General features: G+C 39.7%; 1 protein-coding gene and 1 long non-coding RNA gene across 8 annotated transcripts in view; one reads left to right on the forward strand and one right to left on the reverse strand.

Annotated features, from left to right (window-relative positions):
- evi5b (ecotropic viral integration site 5b) overlaps positions 1 to 21,382 on the reverse strand; it is a 77,388-nt gene that overhangs the window by 7,812 nt on the left and 48,194 nt on the right. For all 7 annotated transcript variants that reach the window (XM_073815141.1, XM_073815138.1, XM_073815137.1 and 4 more), the window contains 3 exons: positions 18,247 to 18,393; positions 17,331 to 17,426; positions 1,578 to 1,673 (listed from right to left, as the gene is read on the reverse strand). In XM_073815141.1, the coding sequence (XP_073671242.1) occupies positions 1,578 to 1,673; positions 17,331 to 17,426; positions 18,247 to 18,393 (339 nt within the window). The remainder of the gene's footprint in view (positions 1 to 1,577; positions 1,674 to 17,330; positions 17,427 to 18,246; positions 18,394 to 21,382) is intronic.
- Positions 12,660 to 13,704, forward strand: LOC135718307 (uncharacterized). The gene is made up of 2 exons (XR_010520722.2): positions 12,660 to 12,799; positions 12,910 to 13,704. It is a non-coding gene; the product is annotated as an uncharacterized lncRNA (long non-coding RNA).

The raw sequence follows: 21,382 nt of genomic DNA on the forward strand, positions 1-21,382 counted from the left end.
TTAATGCTGCATTTACACCAGCCACAGTAGAGGTGGCAAGCGCGGGTGATTTACATGTTAAGTCAATGCAAACACGCAATTACACGCGGATAATTATCCTGCGGCGCGGTACACGTGGTAGGCACGGATGGCGCGTTCTGCGCAAATTGAGCGCTGCCGTGTGAAACGCGCAAGTTGAAAAATCTGAACTTCGGCGGATTTCCACACCGCGTTAACCAATCAGGACCTTGCTGTAGTAGTGACGTGATTACAGGAAGCGATCGGAGTGGCAGAGTCTCCGCGGAGTCGCAGAAGCCCCTCCCATTACGTGAATTTCCGTGTGAATATCTCGAATGACTCGAATTTCACGCGCGAATGAAGCAAGTGAACTCAAATGTTCAAGCGTCCAACTACGCGCAAGTAGTGCGTTTTGCCGCCCCTACCGCGGCTGGTGTAAACGCAACATAATAATGTTTGTCTGAATAGTTAAAATATAATATTTTCTCTTACTCTGGATTATGAGGAAAGAAATTAAACTAAACCCTAACTTTAACCTTGACCTAAAGGCAGTCAAACAAATGAGAGTACCCTATTGGTTTATATTTTCAGTTCTCGTTATCTGTCCACTGCTAGCAAAATTACAAAAGTCTTTTAGTAAAGTAATTTGATGATGCTGACCTACAGGTATTGATAAATAAAGAATAGACTTTTGTGTGGTTGTGAAACCAACTGAAAAAGGATAAATGTAGCGCCTCAAAGTGTGATGGGGCGTGTGCGGGCAAACTGAAGTGCAGGAAGAGGCGATGCGCAGGGCGTAGTTAACACTTGAAAAAATGTTAGAATAAACTAACAAATCTGTTCAAAGTGCCAAAAAAGGTTTGGTGAGAGCTAACCACAAAACAAATAACAGATCAAAAACATAAAAAAGGCAGGAAAAGGAGTATCTTTTCAGCTAAGTGGGTAAAAGATCACAGATGCCAAAGAGGCTTTGATATTTAGATCCTCCTTGGTGTGTGCACAGTACAGTACATGCAACTAAAGGTGCACCTTTTGTAAGAAGGTAAGTCATATTTTCCACTTAACAAAGGCTCGATCATACCAAGGACGATAACTATTTAGGAGAATAGTATAGTCCACATCACAGCTACTAAGATAATATGGAGGACAAGGATATTGAAAAATTCAGCATGTGAGCTTAGATGCTAATATAGTTATCTTTCTTGGTTAGAACTTGGCTTAATACTGTACCAACAGAAATAAATAATGACTTTGACAAATTTGTTTAAATGATGCAGAGTCACATGACATTCTATGATCACCTGACCAGCAAAAACACTTCTCATTTTATCTTAAAAACTTCTCCAAACCATCATCTTTGGTTGCAGCACAAATTTAACATGAGTGAAAAACTCCACACTATTAGTTGTCAGTATAAAGTCCAACACCACTGTTGTATGAGTTAAGATGATGGAGAGACAATGAAACATAAAATATTACTTACTGCATTAGTTAAAGTATGGCATGAAGAATATATGATACAGTCTAAATACTAAAATAATACTTCAGTATATTGTGTTGTGTAAACACATGCAGCCCACCTCGTCTTTGAGATCGGCTATCTGGTCTTTGAGGTCTCGTATGTACTGGCTGGAGTCTGTGTTGTTTAGCTGGCCTTGGACCTTTCCTTCCTCTTTCTGATAAAATGAAAAAAAAAAATGATTTTAAAAGATTAAGTGTGTTTACGCTGCCATCAGAACCTTTGTGCGTATCAAAGCAGCAGACCAAGCCTAGTGAAAATGTGGGTCCACTTTCAAACAAACCATGGTACAGTTTGACAGAAATATGACAAAAACACAAACAAAGAAATCAACCTTTCCCCCCAGTAAATTGATAATAATGTTGAGAAGAAGTGAGTAAAATTAAAATGATTATTTTACCCAAGAGAATATATATATATATATATATATATATATATATATATATATATATATATATATATATATATATATACACATAAACATACATATATATATAGTGCTGGAAAAAGATTAATCGTGATTAATCGCATACAAAATAAAAGTGTTTTTTTAGTATAAAATACAAGTGTGTGCTGTGTGTTATTATTATGTGTATATATATATAAAAATGTAAGTTATTTTAGATTTCTTTGCACCCTCCTGTTAACTTTGGTGCCCCTGGGTTTGGGTCTAATGGAGAATGGAGCTTTTCAACTGCATAGTACCCCAAGGTTTGGTTTGGGTCGAGTCAGCTTACTTTTGGGGGCTTTTCCACTGGGTGCAGTACGTAGTACCCAATACTTTTTTTAGTACAACCTCAGTCGGGGTTCCAAGCATCCCGAGCTGATACCAAAATGTTATACAAAAACTCTGTAGATCACTGATTGCTCTGAGAGAATCGTCACTTCCAGTGTCATCGCTATAATGTAAAAGATTAGCTTTACCTTCCTGCTAGCTTGCGCTGTCTCGCGTAAACCTGTTGTCTAAAAATCTGTGTTTGCTGTAAATTCCTAAACTCCATTTTAGCGATGAAAACCATACCAAGCGCCATAAACGAACCAAAAAGGCTGATTCACATTGGCGCGATGTGAAAAAGAGGAACGAATAGCTGAAATGGTAGCTGGCACTAATAGACAATGAGCTTTTGCACATAAAGCACTGAAGAAGCTGTTAACCCCCTGAGCTTCAGCATCAGGTTGAACATTCGTGCCACATATTCGCGGACAATGTTTAAAGACCGTAAATTGTGACAAAAAAACATTTTGATAAAATAGGAAGACAGTAAGTTCCAGTCACTGATTCTGATTATGCAATAGCTGTGTTTTATTTACAATGTTTTTAATTATTAGCAATAACCGCTGCACCCAATGGTTCTGTGTATCACTGTATCACTTGTAGCAACCACTCATAGCAGTGTAAACAATGTAAAACATTCTGTTGCCATTCACAGTCATTCAGAGATGATTTATTCCAGTGGAAGGATTTAACTACGCTGTATTGCTACTTTTTTGCTTATTTGTATTGTGTGGTAACCGCTTTATAAAACCAATAAGGTACTCAAGGCTGTGTATCGTGAAGGAGTTGCTCTCCGCTTTATGTCATGCCTAACAACGTCCTTCTGCTGCGAATTATTTTATGATACAGCACATACTCTTGTACCTTCATTGCTTAGGTCGCACATAATGGAGGACACTGTTTTGAGACTTTTAAATGTTTTTAAGCTCTTTATGAGTTTTCTTGTGAACGTGTTAGCATTTAGCCTAGCCCCATTCATTCCTAAGGCTCCAAACAGGGATGAATTCAGATCCACCAAACATGTTTTCCCTATTTAAAGACTGTTACATGAGTAGTTACACGAGTAAGTATGGCGGCACAAAATAAAACTTTTGTTTAGGGCCATAGGAATGAATGGGGCTAGGCTAAATTCCAACACATTCAAAAAGCGCTCTACAAAGACTAAAAGTGCACGCATTGAAAAAAGATAGGTATGTATTAATTCATATAAGTTGAGGTAAGAACATAGTAAAATATTAAAAAACTGTACGCTAAGCGTTTGGTCTGGACCAAAGTATCAAGAGAACCATACTACAATGTAAACCCACAGGTCAACTATAATTATATCTTAAGAAGTGTACTGTAAGTGAAGGTTTGGAGTGGAAGAGTGTATGTGTTGTGGCAGCCATATAGGTTTACATGTACATGAACACAAGACTGTACAGTATGTTACAGACTGTAAGGCTTTTAATGTTGTTGTGTTTTTACTGCTGCTAAATGCCCCAGGGGAGCTGCGGTATCGAACAGTGATGCACACACGTTAAAAGGCTTGTTTACCCCTTTGCATTCACACCTGTGATGAAGGGAATCAAAACATACATTACAAACACGAGGAAAAGGCTGTTTTCCTGTGTATCAGTACAGTTACGGCAAACCACACAGGACTGAGCGGAGAGTAAGAAATGGGGAAGAGGTGCAGAAAGGGGTGTGTTATTGGGGTAATGAGGTGAGATAAACACGTGCACACACACCCTCCTAGCAGGGAAGGGTGTTTTCAATTTTTGTGGTCTGCGTTACGTTGCGCATGCAGCCCTCTGATAGGCCGGGGACGGTGTGGGATCTAAAGTGTTTTTCCAAGAATCTGTGTTTTTCTTGAGGTTTCTCCCCCCCACCATCATAGTGGTGTGATAAGGGAAAGGCAGTTAGCTGACTTCCTTACACTCAGCTGTAGTAGATCAGCAGGTGGCAGGCTTCAGCTAGGGACATCAAACATCTGAGTAATGGCTTCCTCACCTCTATAACCCCCATCCCAGTACAACTTATTGGGGTAGATGATAACAAACCCCATAAAGCCGAAAACTGGTTCCACCCCAAATCCAATTCCAGGGTTTAGAATTTACGCCAGACTTCCAGTCACCCCTATCTCGCTTAAAATCAAATTAATGCAAAAAATGTAAAAAAGGGAAGGGAAGGTATTGTGAAAACTATTAAGCTCTTCTTGTATATTGTCTCCCTACACTATAAACCCTGATACTAAATATGTTAAGTAGTTAATAGCAAGTAATTTATTGAAGAAAAATCAAACATTTTCCGTCTTTGAAGTTATTTAAACATACAATTTGCAATTAACTTGAACTTTTATTGCTTTTTAAGCAAAGATGACTTAAAATGTTAATTTCACTATACTTATTTTGGTTTCTCACTGCCAAAAAAAAAAAAATTAGTTTTGAGCACTCAAAAATAAATTGAATTGCTTTCCTTGTCAATTGTACTTAAGTTACATAAGTTAATTCAACCACTTTAATTCAACAACTTTTATCACATTCAATCAGCTAACTTGCTTCATTTGAGCTGGGACTGCATGAATGATTCTTGTTGTCTTAAAGCAGCATTGATGAAACTAGGCGGAGCATTTAAATTCCCAGCATGCTTTGCATGTGACTGCATTAGGGGAGTAACTTTTTAAATGTATTTTCCAGTAAAGAAAAAGAGTTTACAATTTTTTTGAGTTTTGTGGTTACCATTGTGCAGAAGAGTGTTGCTAATGGTTAAGTTGTGGAAGGTGTATTGTTTCACTCAATAAGCAGTAAGTAGAATAATTAAAACAGGTGTTTCTTAAAAATAAAATCAATAGTTTTGATGTAATGGATTGTTGGCTATTGATAAAAATATACCCGTGTGACTTCAGACTGGTTTTGTGGTCCAGGGCCACAAAAGTTAATGTAGTGTAAATGTAAATAAACTCTATGATGCCATTTAACATTTAAAATTTAGAAAACAGACATTTTCTTTTAGAAATAACTTCTAAAACTCAAATAAAACACTTGGCAATATTGTTTTAAAATATGATTAGAACAGAACATATTGAACGTTTGTGTAGTCCAAATAACACAGTAACTTGTTAATGTTATCACAATCACCAGGTAAACAACAGCGCAACCGTTTTACACAAAAAGCAGAACAGAACTGTGCCACAATGACTCGATCAAATCTTAATACTGATGAACCTTAAGAAATAATAGCGTTAAACTAATGACCTGATTCTGGAGAGTATTTGTCGTTAAATTGAGCAATTCATATCTGATGGAACATTGTGACATTGCATTTATAAATTTAATACATACAAGAAAATTCTACTCTTGTTTTTAAGCCTATATCACTACAGTGGACTTTGCAGCTCCAAAATTTAACAGAAAGTCTCTGTGGCATAATTAAATATGTTAAACCTTTAAAGACATTTCTGTTGTTAAGTATTTGGTTGGCATAGTAACAAACACTGTCACTGCTGTGCTGCTGGCGTTTACGAATTGAAACTCTTAAATGTCACCGTTCTGCCACACAGATTACCAGAGTACCGAGATTTCTCTTTCAACATTCTTGTTGTTCACTTACATGCAGTTACATTATGAACAAATGCTGAATTAAATCTCTGTTACAATCAATTATATAAATGCAGAGCAGTGAAGCAAAATGCGAGCTTTGATTATAGCTCAGTGTGTTTCTCAGCCTGATAGGAAGTGGTTTCTCATCTGGTAATGAAGATAGCTAAGCTGCGGTCCCCATGGGCCATTGCAAGCACCCGTTTCAATCTTGAGCTCAGCTAAGTGTTAAAACAAAAAAAAAAACTTGAGAAAAAAAACCAACACTTCAGTCTGTTATAGTTAGGCAAGAGATCATAACAATAAGCAGCAATACCGAGGGTCCCTGCATATCTTTTTGAAGGCTTCATTCAATCTTAACTACATGTCACTTAAAATAACTATATACAGCTCTAGAACTGACAAGTTGTGTGGGTGTTCTGAATGGTGTCTATCTTCTTTATACTGCAGAGTTGGGTTAGTGTGTTGGCGTTTTGGGTGTTTGGTGTCAGACGGAGCTGTTCCCTTTAAAGTGAATCTTTCCAGTGAAAAAAAAACCACACAGGTGACTCATAGCGAGTCTGTCCAGTGAATTAAGTCTGTGTTGACATCATGGTGTTATATTTTCCGGTGATGGGACGTCAATTTTAGAGTGGGCGAAAAGTAAGTGAATAAATAGGTTTGTCGGTAATGGTGATATAGGTATACATTTTAGGCCTTCTAATTTGGATAATTTACAACAGCAACTTGTCAATAAATTAAAACTTTTGTTGGTCAATAGGCACATTTTTTTTGCAGCTAGCACATTAACACATTCATTTCCTTTTAAAGGAAAAAACTAAATGTATGTAATGAGTGTGTTTAAAAATTGCGTGGAAGACAGTCATAGCAGAACATCTGCAAATAAACTACGCAAATGCTTTTAACTCATTTCACATGTTTAACTATTCTATATTTTAAAACACACTAGAAACACAAACAGTATTGCAATAGTTCACATAATAACAAAAAAAAAAAACTTTCTTCGCACTTTACAGGTTTAATCTTTCGCAAAAAGATTTTTCGATGCAGGTCTGCACAATAATCCTTCATTGTTGTTACAGATAATTTTATGGAGTGATTACTTATTACTTACAAGTTAAGTGATTACTAAACTTGTTAAGCTTCAGGGTGTGCTTACATTTAATTATTAAAGGGACAGTAAGTAGGATTTATTACCCCCATCTAGTGGTGGAATTGTATTTTGCATTCAAACGAATAGTGCTCTCTAGCGCCTCGCTTTTTCAAACGCGTGTTGCAACTACGGTAGCTGTTATGTAATCACTGATCTCCTTTGTCCGTTTCAGCTGGTTCACATGTTCTGAATGAAAACGCGTTGTGGAAACGCTTTGTAGGCTAGTGCTTTTTGTCCCTCTCTGCTATTATAGTTGATCAATATGGCAAAACGACATGGAAGCCTCCTTGGACTTATCCGTTCAATGTAAGTAAAGAGAAGAAAAGTCAGATCATTGCCAGAGGTCATTTGACACCAATGAGGACATATTTATGAATAAAAACATTGATTTTGATAAATAAAACAATGAAAACACTTACAGCCCCTTTAAAGAACACAAATTACTACTTTTGGTAAATGTCCAATTTGTTGTAAAAATAATAAAATGGCTATCAATTTACCGACAATATGTTCCACTTGGGACAATTGTGTGTGTGTGTGTGTGTATACTGTAGTGGAGGATTTTATTATGCTTTCTTTTCATATTATTATGCTTTATTTTTCATCCTATTTTTCATTTTTTAATAACAATCTGAAGCTCACAAATTGTGATTCATATGGAAATCATGTTTTTCTGCTAACGTACAGAATTATGCTCTTTCTGTCTTTTCAGCAAGTACAATGTCCAAGGAAGGACTTAAACATCATGTACCAGCATGTACTGTCCTTTATGATTATGTTTAACGGTCTTTGCTCTTAATCACTGACAACTGAAGGCTATCTTCTAAATGACGTAGAAACGGATGATTGTACGTGTTTCAGCATCTTACTATAAATGTGTCTTCAACCTTGTGATCGGGGCTCTTAGGTTTTTAAACTTCTTGCACCATGGGGGTGAGAGCCTATTCTGCAGAATATATAAAATTCAGACAAAGAAAATTCTGTCGACAGTGTGTCTGTGTGATCCTTGACTTTGACTCTTAGTGAGTATTATTTGATGCGGCTAAAATTCCACGACAATAATGGCGACGAGGATGCGGATTCCACAGCTGTAGACTCCAGGTTTGGGAGAGACTGACTGATCACCCCTGAGACAAGAGGTCTCGGGCTCCGTACCCCAGGCCTAAGGGAAGGGAGAGTCTCAACCATTTCTGAAGTCAAAGCTGACGGAATCTGAAAAAGAACCGTTGTGGTGGCATCTGAATAGATAATACGGTAAGCGTTATTTCGTTCGTGACCATGGGTCAGGGTAATTCGAAAGGGAGTACAAAGTCAATGGATCTGGAAAATGGCGTGTATGCTCGAGTGATCAAATCAAAGGGCACGGGGGCGTTGGAAAGCGTAAAATCTGGGAGAAAAGGTATAGTTTTCCTCCTAAAGGAACACTGAGTGTAAAAGCACTCATTTTATTAAGGGAAAAATCATTGCGGATGGCAGAGAAATGAGAGCACAGAGTAAGATAAAGACCAAGGACGAACTGACTCAGACTAAGTCAGAGCTAAACATTAAGCAAATGTTTTTCCTACATCAGATTCATTACATGATGAACCTAACTTTCTTTTTTTTTCCCTCCTCCCTATGCACCTGCACGTACCCCACCTGGGGTACATTTCCAATTCACAAGGGTACCGCTTCTGGACGATGACCTCCAACCCCCTCCACAACGTCGCCCTCCACCACCACCTGCTCAACAAATCGCACAGATACAACAACCAGCTCAACAAGCCGCACAGATACAACAGCCAGCACGACAAGCACCACCTTCTGCACCCCCGCCACCGCCGATGCAAGAACTGCCACGTGGACCAGAATCAGAGATCATCCACATCCTTGACAGCACTTTTGAAGAGGACAAAGATGATGTTCAGATAAAGACGGAACGGGAGGCAAGGCCTAAGGAAACAGCAGAGAAGCCGTTCACCAGAGAAACAGCTATCTTCAGCTTTTGCCAAGATAGGAGAATGGGCACAGCCACAACATAACAACGCAATTTCTCTTCGCAAGGACAACGCTCCCGAGAGAACGGGCAGCAGAGAGAATGAGAGAAGAGGAGAGGAGATCCGAAAGAAAATGTTTGCTGGTATTGCGGACAGAAAGGACATTTGAAAAACCAATGTTTCCATTTCCTGAAAACTAAAGGGACATCCGGAATCCCAAGGGAGCGCGGGAAACCTGCCGGTGTGTAAAGAAAGGGGCGACTGAAGCCAGGAGGGGGAAGGGGAGCATCGTACGGAGGCGGGTAAGTCCAATCTTGTTTTTTTCCGCGGTTCAAATGCCATATTATCTGCTTGCTAATTCTGTTTTTTTCTGACGCTGATGTGTGTGAAAGGGAAAGAAACGCTCTATGCAATGAAGAACTTGCTTTGCTTGATGTTGAACGAGAGGCATACTCTAAACTGCCTCTCGAAGAAATAATGGTTGAGGGACAGGCATTGTTGTTTTTTATGGTAGACTCTGGTGCAACCAACTCTGTCATACGCAAAGATGAATTCCCATTTGTCACCTTGAGTGGGCAGTTTAACTCATCTATGAGTGCTACGGGGCATATAGTGAGGGAAGAATTTACTGCTCCACTCTGTTGTATGCATGACGGTAACGAGTTTATGCATATGTTCCTCTTATCTGACGCGTGTCCGGTAAACCTCATGGGGAGGGATTTGATGTGTAAAATTAATGCTAGCATCTTATGTAACAACCAAGGCCTGAATATTTCTTGTTGGGATCCCAGAATGTCATCTATGTGTATGTCTCTGTTATATGTGTACTGTATGAATGGGCCTTTCTGAATGAAGAGTTGCATGCTGAAGGGAAGATAAGATTGCCACAAGCCAGCGAGGTCATTCCAGCTGAAAACATGCATTGCACAAGCTCATGTTGTTGACATAACAGAAAGAGAGTGGCAAGAGAGATGGTTTTCTGTAAAGACAGAGGGTTTTGACTTTAACCCATATATGCTGGAATGACTCATGGTGTGTGGCACTCGTTCAAATTGACAGAAAAGCAAGAACAAATTTTTGATGTTGAAAATTCGGTACCCCATGTTTCTATTGCAAAAAATACCAGTCAGCCATGGGAAAAGCAGGTGAATTTGCAAAAGCCTGCAGCGAGGCTGTTGATTGGGAAATGTTGTCAGATAACGTGCAGTTCTCAGAGCAGATAACGGCACACAGAAGAGATTATGCTGCTTTTTCATGGCTGAGAGAGAGAGAGTTGTAATACAGAAAGCTGTTTCTGCAGATTTCAACTCACAAAACAGTTTGTCAGTACACATGACGTGTGCTAGTATTGATTTACCGCAAAAAGTTCTTGACAATGTACCTGATTACCTGTGGGCTAAAGACAAGTATGATGTGGGCTTGATTAAAGGGTGTGAACCAGTAACTATCACCCCAAAGAGTGATTATAGACCATGTAAACCTCAATATCCTCTGAAAAGGGAGGCGCTTGAGGGGATAAGGCCAGTATTTTAGGCATTATTGGGATAATTATTCCCTGCCCACACTCACCTGTGAGAACACCCATTTTTCCTGTACAAAAGGTCAGGGATGCAGGTCAGCCCACAGAGTGGAGGTTTGTTCAAGATCTCCAAGCAGGAAATGCTGTGGTACAAGCAAGAGCACCTCACGTGCCAAACCCTTACACAATTCTCTCACAGATACCAGCTGATGGCCAGTGGTTTTCAGTGTAGTGGATATTTTCAAGTGCATTCTTCAGAGTTCCTGTCCATTCTGATAGCCAGTTTTGGTTTGATTTTACATTTAAGGGGTATAGCGAGAGCTGCACTATTTACAAACTCTGCATTGCATTGTTCATTACAGAAACTTGTGTTGGATGATGATGTTGCTTTATTGCAGTACGTGGATGACCTCTTGGTGCCAGCACCGACTCAGCAATCGTGCACAGACAACACCAAACGGCTGCTTACTCATCTAGCTAAGGAAGGTCATAAGGTAAACCATAATAAAGTCCAGTGCTCAGTCCAGAAAGTAACCTTTCTAGGATATGAAATTAAACCAATGGGTAAGTCTCTCTCTCCAAAGAGAATAGAGGCAATAGCTAATATACCAAAACCCATCACAAAGAAACAAGTAATGTAATTTTTGGGCATGACATCATATTGCAGGACTTTTTATTGCTAATTATTCTGAGATGCAACAACCATTGCATGACATGATTTATGAGAAACCTTTGGCACCATCAGAGAAGGTAGGATGGACAGAGAAGGCTGAAAGGGCATTTGTGGAACTAAAACAGACATTACAGCAGGCACCCACTTTGGGGTTGCCAGATCCAAAAAAGCCTTTTATTCAAACTGTGGATGAAAGAAATGGCTGTATGACCTCTGTTTTGTTACAAGAACATGGTGACAAGTTGAGACCAGTTGCATATTTTTCAGGACGCCTTGATGCGGTGGCCAGGGGCCTACCAGGATGTCTCAGGGCTTGAACAGCGCACATCTCACTTGTCTGCAGCAAGATGGCTGCGTTATTCCTGTGCATTGTTTCAGATGTCTAATGTCACAGTTGAAAGATGTACAGTGCTAAACCCGGCGACATTGTTACCTACACCTGATGAAGGTACACCACATTGTTGTTTGTCTGCCCTACGGGAAGTATGCACACCAAGGCCTGACCTTGCTGACACACCCATACCTAAATGCACCCTCACATATTATGTGGATGGTTCCTCTTCCAGAGATGACAGAGGCATAGATAGGATGGGGTGGGCAGTTGTGTCTGACTTTGAAGTAGTGAAATCCGGATGCTTACCACCTCAGAAATCTTCAAAGGTGGCTGAATTGCATGCACTAACACAAGCTTGTCAACTTGCTACTAATCAATCTATAACCATTTACATTGACTGCTGATTTTACTGACAGTTTCTCTCCTATAACAAATTTTACTCCTTTCTCAAATAGCTGTGTGCAAATGCAAAGCACACACCAAGGAACAGGACGTGATCTCCAGAGGAAATGCACGCACGGATGCGGAAGCATCTCTCATGACTACTAACAAAAACGTTTCTTTTACACAGATTTCCCAGGAAAAGGAAGCCGAAACACCACAGGAGTTACTAATAAGCATGCAAACATTTTCTCTTCCAACAGAAATAGCTCTATGGAAATCGTGTGGAGCAACCAAAACTCCTGAAGGGATTTGGATGGGTCCAAATAAAAAAACCTTGCTTACCTAAACATTTTTATTCCCATTTTGCTAGGTTGACACATGGGGACCACGGTGACATGCGATACTCTTCAAAATGAAAATGACATGTTGCAATATTGTATTTCTATGTCCTCTGTATTTCAAAATATCTCCAAAGCAGGTTAAATCAGCCTTACCCCGTCCAGTAGAAGAACCATTACACAACATCAAACCAGGGGATTACGTGGTGGTAAAGAACCTCAGGAGGAAATCCTGGAAAGCCAGACGGTGGGAGGGGCCATTTCAGGTTCTGCTGACGACTCACACCGCTGTGAAGGTCGCGGAGCGTGCCACCTGGGTGCACGTTGCCCATTGCCGGAGGGTTGGTCCTGGACTGCAAGGTGTAAACCAAAGGGAGGACGGCTAGTCGACTGCTACGGACCACTTTTTCGTATTGGTGGGAACCACAGATACCTGTATACTGCAAGTTTATACGAAGAACGACACGAGAGAACTGCAACAGCTCACAAAGTATTGGAGGACGACTCCAGTATTCTGGGTTTGGTTTGGACACACGCACACGACATCTTTAATGTGGGTAATCGACACGACGCTTGCAGCTTAATAACTGTAATTACAACACCAGCTTTGAGACCCCACATTAATTTAGACACTAAGATAATTTCATTCGAACAAGAAAGCAGGATAGCTTGGCACGACTGCACCGTGTGGTCCTACCAAACCCGAACCTACAAAGGAAATTAATCAACAAGGGCTCACGACCCCAACTCTAACTGTGCTCAGGGCTCACGACCCCAACTCTAACTGTGCTCAATCCGGAATCATCAAGGGCTCACGACCCCAACTCTAACTGTGCTCAATTTCTTCAAGAAAACGAACTATTTTTCTTCTTTCAAAAATGAGATTCATGATCATACTATGTGTGTGTGCATTTTTACTTTTGCAACTGCACAGAACTATATGTACACTATGGTTAAGGGTAATAACCAGAGCTACTTAACGATGACAGTAAATGAAGTTATGAATAAATCATAAAAAGGGAGGAGTGTAGTGGAGGATTTTATTATGCTTTCTTTTCATATTATTATGCTTTATTTTTCATCCTATTTTTCATTTTTTAATAACAATCTGAAGCTCACAAATTGTGATTCATATGGAAATCATGTTTTTCTGCTAACGTACAGAATTATGCTCTTTCTGTCTTTTCAGCAAGTACAATGTCCAAGGAAGGACTTAAACATCATGTACCAGCATGTACTGTCCTTTATGATTATGTTTAACGGTCTTTGCTCTTAATCACTGACAACTGAAGGCTATCTTCTAAATGACGTAGAAACGGATGATTGTACGTGTTTCAGCATCTTACTATAAATGTGTCTTCAACCTTGTGATCGGGGCTCTTAGGTTTTTAAACTTCTTGCACCATGGGGGTGAGAGCCTATTCTGCAGAATATATAAAATTCAGACAAAGAAAATTCTGTCGACAGTGTGTCTGTGTGATCCTTGACTTTGACTCTTAGTGAGTATTATTTGATGCGGCTAAAATTCCACGACAATACTTGCACTGCAGTGTTTCGATATATTTTCAGAATGTACACAGAATGACAAAACACCGAACAAACAAGTGCTCACGGCCTATGAATTAAGAGTGGAGAACAATAGGCAGTTTATCACTGCCATTCTCTCTCGCCTTCATGGTCTATGTGCCAATAACCTTAGTGAAATACAGCATGGTGAGCCAGATATGTTGCCCACAGCCCTGAGGGTAAAAACCATGTAGGTAGCCAAAACCACAGAACCACAGCTAAGAGCTACAAATGCCTGGGAGGAGCATACTGATCTAAATCTGATACTGTAACTGAAGCAATTTAAACAAACAAAGTCACTCGATGTTGTGAAAATGTTTAAGAGCTATGAAAATCTCAAGTTAAATGTTATGTAGCAGAACACCAGAGAGCAGAAACTATTCAATACCAGCACACTTCAGAAACAGGTAAAAGAAAGCTCTAAAGAGAAACGCTTGAGACGAATGAAAATGATACTAAAAAAAAAGGTGAGATTTAGTTTCGAGCTCAAAAACCCCGTCTTATATCTGTGTCAGGAAGGAAAGCCTCACACCTCACACTAATATAAAATGTCACTTATGACATATAGCTTATCTTTAAAATAATTTCTCTATTCCTGCATTGGGGAACAAAACACTTTCAGACAGTAGTGTTTTCTATAAACTTTAAATGATTTCTTTAAACAATTACACACACTTCACATTCATTCTGTTACACTTACTAATAAATATATCCGCACAAATCAAAACGGACCAGGGTTTTAAGCACAGACGACATTTACCGTAATGCTCAACCTGTTGTACCTATATGTTATTTAATTTAAAGCTGATACATTTATTAACATGACTGTGATAATAGTTTAAAATAAATAGGAGGGTTTTATTAGTGGTCAGCTGTAAGCCAATATGGTTTTTTATGGCCGATCTTATATTGACAATGCAATGTGGTTTTCTGACCGATATAGAGCCAATAATAAACAAATGTTGTTATAGTAAATGAGAGACATACAGAAAACAGGTAAAACTAAATGAACATTCTTCCTTCCATTTTTACGTTCTTAGCAGTATGTAGCTCAGCATAAACACAAACACATGAATGAACACATGAAAAGGTATATACATGATAGTATTAAGAAAATAAAATTAATTAAGGAAAGTTAAATACAGTGTATTTTAAATAAAAGTATATATATGAGGAAATCCACTTTTTTGGAGAAGTAAACAGTTGCAAAATTACTAAAGATGCAATGAGAAACATTCCAAATGATGAATCCATTTAACTACCACATTTACATTGTATTCAGGTCCAAGTATTCACAAATGACACTCACAAGGGTTTAAACGTGATCCAGGGTTGTTTTGCGCGTTCATCTAATTGATCTTCTGTGCACTTAGAGGACTTTGTTGAAAAATCTACTTTTAACTCTTTCCCCGCAATTAACGAGTTAACTTGTCAATTAAGAAAAAACGCTTTCATGCCAATGACTAGTTTTTCAGTCAATCCGTATTTCCGGTATTAACCACCAGATTGGGCATTTACCCAACCCAGAAGCATCGCCTTAAGCCCAGAATACACTGCATGTTTTTGGCCCAAACGAAAAACCGCCATTGTGAAACAATCGTCTGGATTTCTGTGATCGTGGCTCTTAACCAGTGGTCCTTCTCATACAATGAGAGAGGTTTAAAGACGGACGTTTTCCCGGTACTGCAACCAAAGATAGCCTACGATACGATAGTTTTCTGACAGTGTGTTTTCTGACAATTCAGCATGATCAACGGACAGTGTGTTTGCTGCAACAACCTGCATACCGCTATTTGTTTACCACTAGCACTTGCAGGTTACATCGCACTAATGTGGGACACAGCCGTCGAAGCCTCCAAAGCATTATCGTACAGTCTACATCTGGGCTATTCAAATCTTACCCTGGAGGGCCGGAGCACCGCATAGTTTAGCTCCAACCCTAATCAAACACACCTGAACAAGCTAATCAAGGTCTTCATGATCACTAGACAATCACAGGTGGTTAAGTTTGATTAGGGTTGGACCTAAACTATGCAGTGCTCCGGCCCTCCAGGGTAAGATTTGAATAGCCCTGGTCTACATGCTTGTCGTACCCAAGTTTAAACAATCAATAATGATCTTATAGGAGTGCAAAAATATTGGAGTGAATTCCATGCTTTAGGGCAAATAGTTTAAATTCTGTGTATGTTTTGATCATCGCTCGCAATCTGATCTCTTTCAAAAGTTCGTTAGATAAATTTAATTATCATAGCGTTTTGCTCAAAATTTTGTACTTTTTAATAAACCTACCCATATATGCTGCTGTGGCGGCAGCCCCATGATATTGTCCGTAAGCACTCACCCGAAGCTATACGACACAAGTTTTTATTTCTATAGAGACAGGAATAAAAAGGACCTCGCTTGGATGAGTGTCAGGGAGGACATTGGGCAACCTCGTAAGTTGTAAATACACATTTCACTTTTGAGTCACGTGACGTTTTTCGCCCCGCGCCGTTTATTTTCCCCCTATAGTAAGGTTACCAAATACAAACTGGTAACGCTCTCGATAAATGCACAATCAACATCAGTCATCTTGCAAACAGACAACCGGATAGCACTTGTCCCTCCCACAAGAAGAGGAGTTTGCCTCTGACGTGCTTCAAATGCTTGATTTTTCCGCGCGTCTACTTTGCTCTACACGCGCAAATGCATTCAAACTGTTTACGCGGCAAACTAGGCATTTTTTTGTTTTTTTTTAAAGCAGAGGGTCTGTTCTTCATTTAATATATTGTATGTTTATATATTTAAAGAAGAGCATTTTCTGGGAGGCATTAAACTTTTGTGAAAATCATGAAAAATGCTAGCGGGGAAAGAGTTAATAAATTTTTAATGGTTAATGGAGCTGACGTTTGGAGCTCCACATACAAACAATTCTGTCAGAAAAAAATGGCTGCACAGTGGAGTGTTTTTGTTGTTCCTTTTTTAAGAAACAAAGTGATATCATAATTTTTCTCACATTTCTAACCTGGATAAGAAAAGTAGGCATCCAATGAACAGTACATTATAGACACTGTTTGGCACTATTAAATGAAGCATTTAAATTACATAAATGTAAATTTTAAATGAATAATTGTTTTCTAAGCAGTTATCCAATTTTGCTTATTACTTTGCTTTAATACCAGGCTGTTTTCGCACAGAGGAGAGTTCACAAAGAATCCCTGAGTCAACCCCTTATTTACAGTATAGAGTTTGAACATTTCACACAACCAGAACTAAACTATGTGGGTTAATGCATCATAAAAAGCAATGCCATCAGCAAAATGTAAATGCTAATCACACGCTGCTGGACTGGACTGGATTGTGATGTTTTGTGCAGAAGTGTAAAGAGTTTGTGCTCATCTGTGTTGTGTTGGGATGAAGGGAGTCTTTGCTCTGCTGGATTAAGCTGATACACTGTTATATTGAATTGTGGTGTGGTGTGATGTAACTGTGCTCTATTGTGCAGTGGACCACATAAGTGGTTTGGTGCTTATTTGTACCTGAATCTCAAGTTCAGATATCTGCTGTTGAAGTTCAGCCATGGCAGCTATATTGTCTGCTTCTCTCAACCTCACTGCCATTACCTCTTCTTTGTTCTGTTTGAGAAAGAGAAAACAAAACGTACTGTGAACAGGAACATTTGAAACATAATTAAAGAGCTCAAACGCAAATGCCGCTAAACGCCAGCTAGGTTAAAATGAGATATTTTCAGAATGTTCTTGGCATGTACTACATGTGATCAAATCTCGCTTCAAAACCACTAAATCCCGGCCTCGCAATGCGCTAAACACCAAGTCAACTTTGTGCACTTGTCTTTTAAGTGCAGAAAAGATTTTTTAGATGAACAACATGCAAAACAACTGTGTATCACATAAAAAAATTGAGTACTTCCTGAATACAACCTGTTTGTGGCAGTCACATGGACCACAGCTCGCCCTTGTGTGTGCGTTGTTCAGTTTCTTCATTTTTATATTCTGACTTTTAATTATTAAGTTGCATCTTTGGTGATTTTGCAACTGTTTACAATGTATTGTCCAAAGAAGTGGATTTTTTACAGAAGTAGAGGCGAAAATAAGCTTGCATGCACTAAACCTAAACATAAAAGCCATAAAAATATCAAACACTGTCAAAATTGTCCAACCAAACAGTACAAGTTACAAACACACTTGTCGTCGCTTTCTTAAATAGGAGTCCAAAAAACAGGAACCATTCTGTCCTATTTAAAACGGTCATAAATGAGGAAATCAATCATAACCAAATCATAAATAGAAAATTTTGAGCTGAATGGATTTCAGATGAATGCATTTAAGAAATCAGAGTGCCACATAATCTCTTAGGGCAGAAGTTTAGTTTTTGCATCAAGCTGTGGTGTAGATTTGTGGCTGCTAATTTGACGTCATGAAAATGATTCCTCACCTTGCACTCTATTTCAGCCTGTTTCCGCTTTGTCTCCTGCAGCTCTGCATGCAGCATCTTGCTCTGGCTGGTCATAGCCTGCAGTTGCTCCTGTAGGCTTCGTGACTCCTGTTCCGCCCGTCGCAATTGATTACTATGTATTTGATTCTGTATTTGGGAAAAAAGAAATGAAATACAGTGGGTGAAATAAGTACATGTCACCATTTTTCTTAGTAAATATTTTCCAAAGGTGCTATTGATATGAATGGAAACATCATGGTGTGGGGCTGCTTTTCTTTTCAGCAAATGGTATTGGCAAACTTCACATAACTGAAGGAAGGATGAATGGGCAAATTTATGTTGAAATGATTGTCTTTCCACTTTGTATTATGGCTCACAGTGCTCACTGGAACATTCAGAAGCTTCGAAATGCACCTATGACCAATGCCATCATTATGTTTTGCTACAATTAGATTGCGACGGTCTTGAGACAGCTCATTGCTTTTACCCATTATAAGATGTGTCTTGTGTGACACCTTGGCAATGAGACCTTTTTGTAGACCATCAGTTGGGACTGAACCAGCTGATATTAATTTGCATTGCTGGATTGCTTTTTAATTACTGATAGTTTTGATACTTTTTCCTGTGTCATTATTACACATAACTTCATTTCTGAAATTATTTGTTTTAGTTTCTTTGTATGTATGTATTACTTGGGTTTAGGGCTTTCACAATGATTAAATAATCGTGTCATCGTGATTTCAGATCACCGCAATGATTGCACATCTCTCTAAAAACACAAGGGGAGCTGCAGCGCCTCTATAAACGACACAGTATCAGATGGCACTCCTTAACTCTTTCCCCGCCATTGACGAGATATCTCGTCAATTAAGAGAAAACGCTTCCCCGCCAATGACGAGATTTTCCGTATTTCCACAATACCGCTATTATCCACCAGGTGGTGCCCTTCCGCAACTTTTTAAAACCGGAAGTATTGCCCTATGGCAAGCTGCTGCATGTCCGTGTCTGTTTTAAAGATCGCTCTGAATGGGATCTCTATGAAAAGTCCGTCATAAAAATGGAATTATCTCTGCTTTTTGCTCAAAATATGGTGTTTTTGCAAAAACCTACCCATATTCAAAAGCTGATTGCAAAAGAACCACTAAAGGAAGGATGAAACATTTTTTTTTTTTTGAAAGCAGAGGGTCTGTTCTTTCATTTGGTATATTGTATATTTATATATTTAAAGAAGAACATTTTCTGGAAGGCATTAAACTTTGGTGAAAATCATGAAAAACGCTGGCTGGCAACTTTTTTTTAAAAACGCTGGCGGTGAAAGAGTTAACAGACAGTGTAACGTCATACATTGCAAAGCCATTCAATACAGACATGTAGTCCAGTACTTATATGACCTTTAGTAGGATTGGCTACTAGGGGGTGTCACAATTCTCCAAATCTTCGTTGCGATTACATTTTCAATTCTAAGGTCACGATTTGTTTCGATTCTCGATTTTTACTTTTTTTTGAAAGCACAAAAATTGTTTTAGACTACACTTTTATGAAATATAATATCTAATCTTGAACCCGGAGATGCCCTGCCATGTTAGTCGTGCTGCCAGTGGAAAAATATGGTACACGCACATACCTGATAAAACGAAACTTCCTGTCGGATGAATATTTCTATCAGTACTTCCTGCACCTTAAAAATGGAGATCGTGAGCCTATACCCCAATAAGTCATGTTTAAATGCTGTTTTCATAACTCTTAAGCAACTGAAATCAATTGTTGTGAAACTTTAAAAGATCTCAGTTCAGAGAAACGACCGGTCCTGACACAGATGCCGTTACGTGTGCGTGCTCTGTTCTGATCGAGTTCAGCGGGAGGTGCTTGCTGTTTTTTTGTTTCCCATGTAAAGAGCAGCTCACTAGGTGTCTCCTGCATCTGCCATGCTATCTTTTGACTGGCTGTAGCTAACTAAGTTAGAGGAAATTGACTCGCAGCACTCAACACGTGTGTTTGTTTTCCTGCTTGGAAAGCCAACCGGACGTGACATGGGGCGTGGCAGCAATGACGATTCCATTTTCTTTCGAAGTTCGAGGTTGTGACTTAATTTCAATCGAGTTCGATTTAAAATCGAAATCATGACACCCTTATTGGCTACTATTTAAGGCCTGTTCTTGTATAGTCAGTTTATTTTGATTGCATTTTTATTTTCCGTTTTTTTTCAGACACCTTATTGTGTTAATTTCTTATAAAGAATTTTCAGTTCCCTTTCAATACGGTTCACTTCGCATTGCGTCAGTTAGCTGACGCTATGGGGGAAACTCCTGTTTACTCCGTGACTGAAGCCTATTGGTTAACGTCTGTACAAAGTACAGACCAATGACGTTTGAACCCGCGCGCGGGAGGAACGCGTCCCTATATAAGCGCGGTTCAATCGTCAGGAGCTCATTATTTTCTCCTTCAGCGCGAACCTCTCGCTGCTCCGAAGAAAAAGAAGAAGCCTTACCTCGCCGTTGACAAAAGCCCTGCAGCGGAGTCCAGGCCTAGCGTCTTCCCCTGCCGTTTTCCGGCTGAGAACCGAAGATAGCAGAGTCCAGGTCTAGCGTCTTCCCCTGCCGCTTTCCGGCCGAGAACCGAAGATAGCCTTCGCTTGCCGTGGTACGAGCCCTGTGCAGCGGACACACGCCTGACGAGGTCTCCCCTGCGGCCGCCCGGTAAGATCAATATTTTTAATATAAAGCTATAAGCTAAAAGAGCAGGCGCTGTTGTAATAGCGTCCAGCACAGCGGCTCGGTGAGCCTCTCTGCTATGAATTTCCTCCGAGCGCGTTACCGGTCTGGCACCTCCCACGCCGGGACCGCGCTTATGCTTTGGTTGTCTTATCCATGTTTCGTGCTCCCCCTGCTGTTCCTCTCTCGCCGGGATGAACACACGGCGAGCCATGAGACTAGATGGATGCATAGACAAGCACACACGGACTAACCCCCCCTGTGTTCTGTCACACCGCAACCGTTGATGCTTACAGAGTCCCTTCGCTCCTCTCACATTCAGTGGCGAGATCTCTGGCACATATATTAATCCCCCGAGTGCATCGGGTGATACCGTCACGACGCATGGCTGTTCTGTCTGTGTTGCTGCTCCCCTCTGCCGTTCC

This window comes from Paramisgurnus dabryanus, chromosome 7 (assembly GCF_030506205.2).
Source record: "Paramisgurnus dabryanus chromosome 7, PD_genome_1.1, whole genome shotgun sequence".
NCBI classification, from domain to species: Eukaryota; Metazoa; Chordata; class Actinopteri; order Cypriniformes; family Cobitidae; genus Paramisgurnus; species Paramisgurnus dabryanus.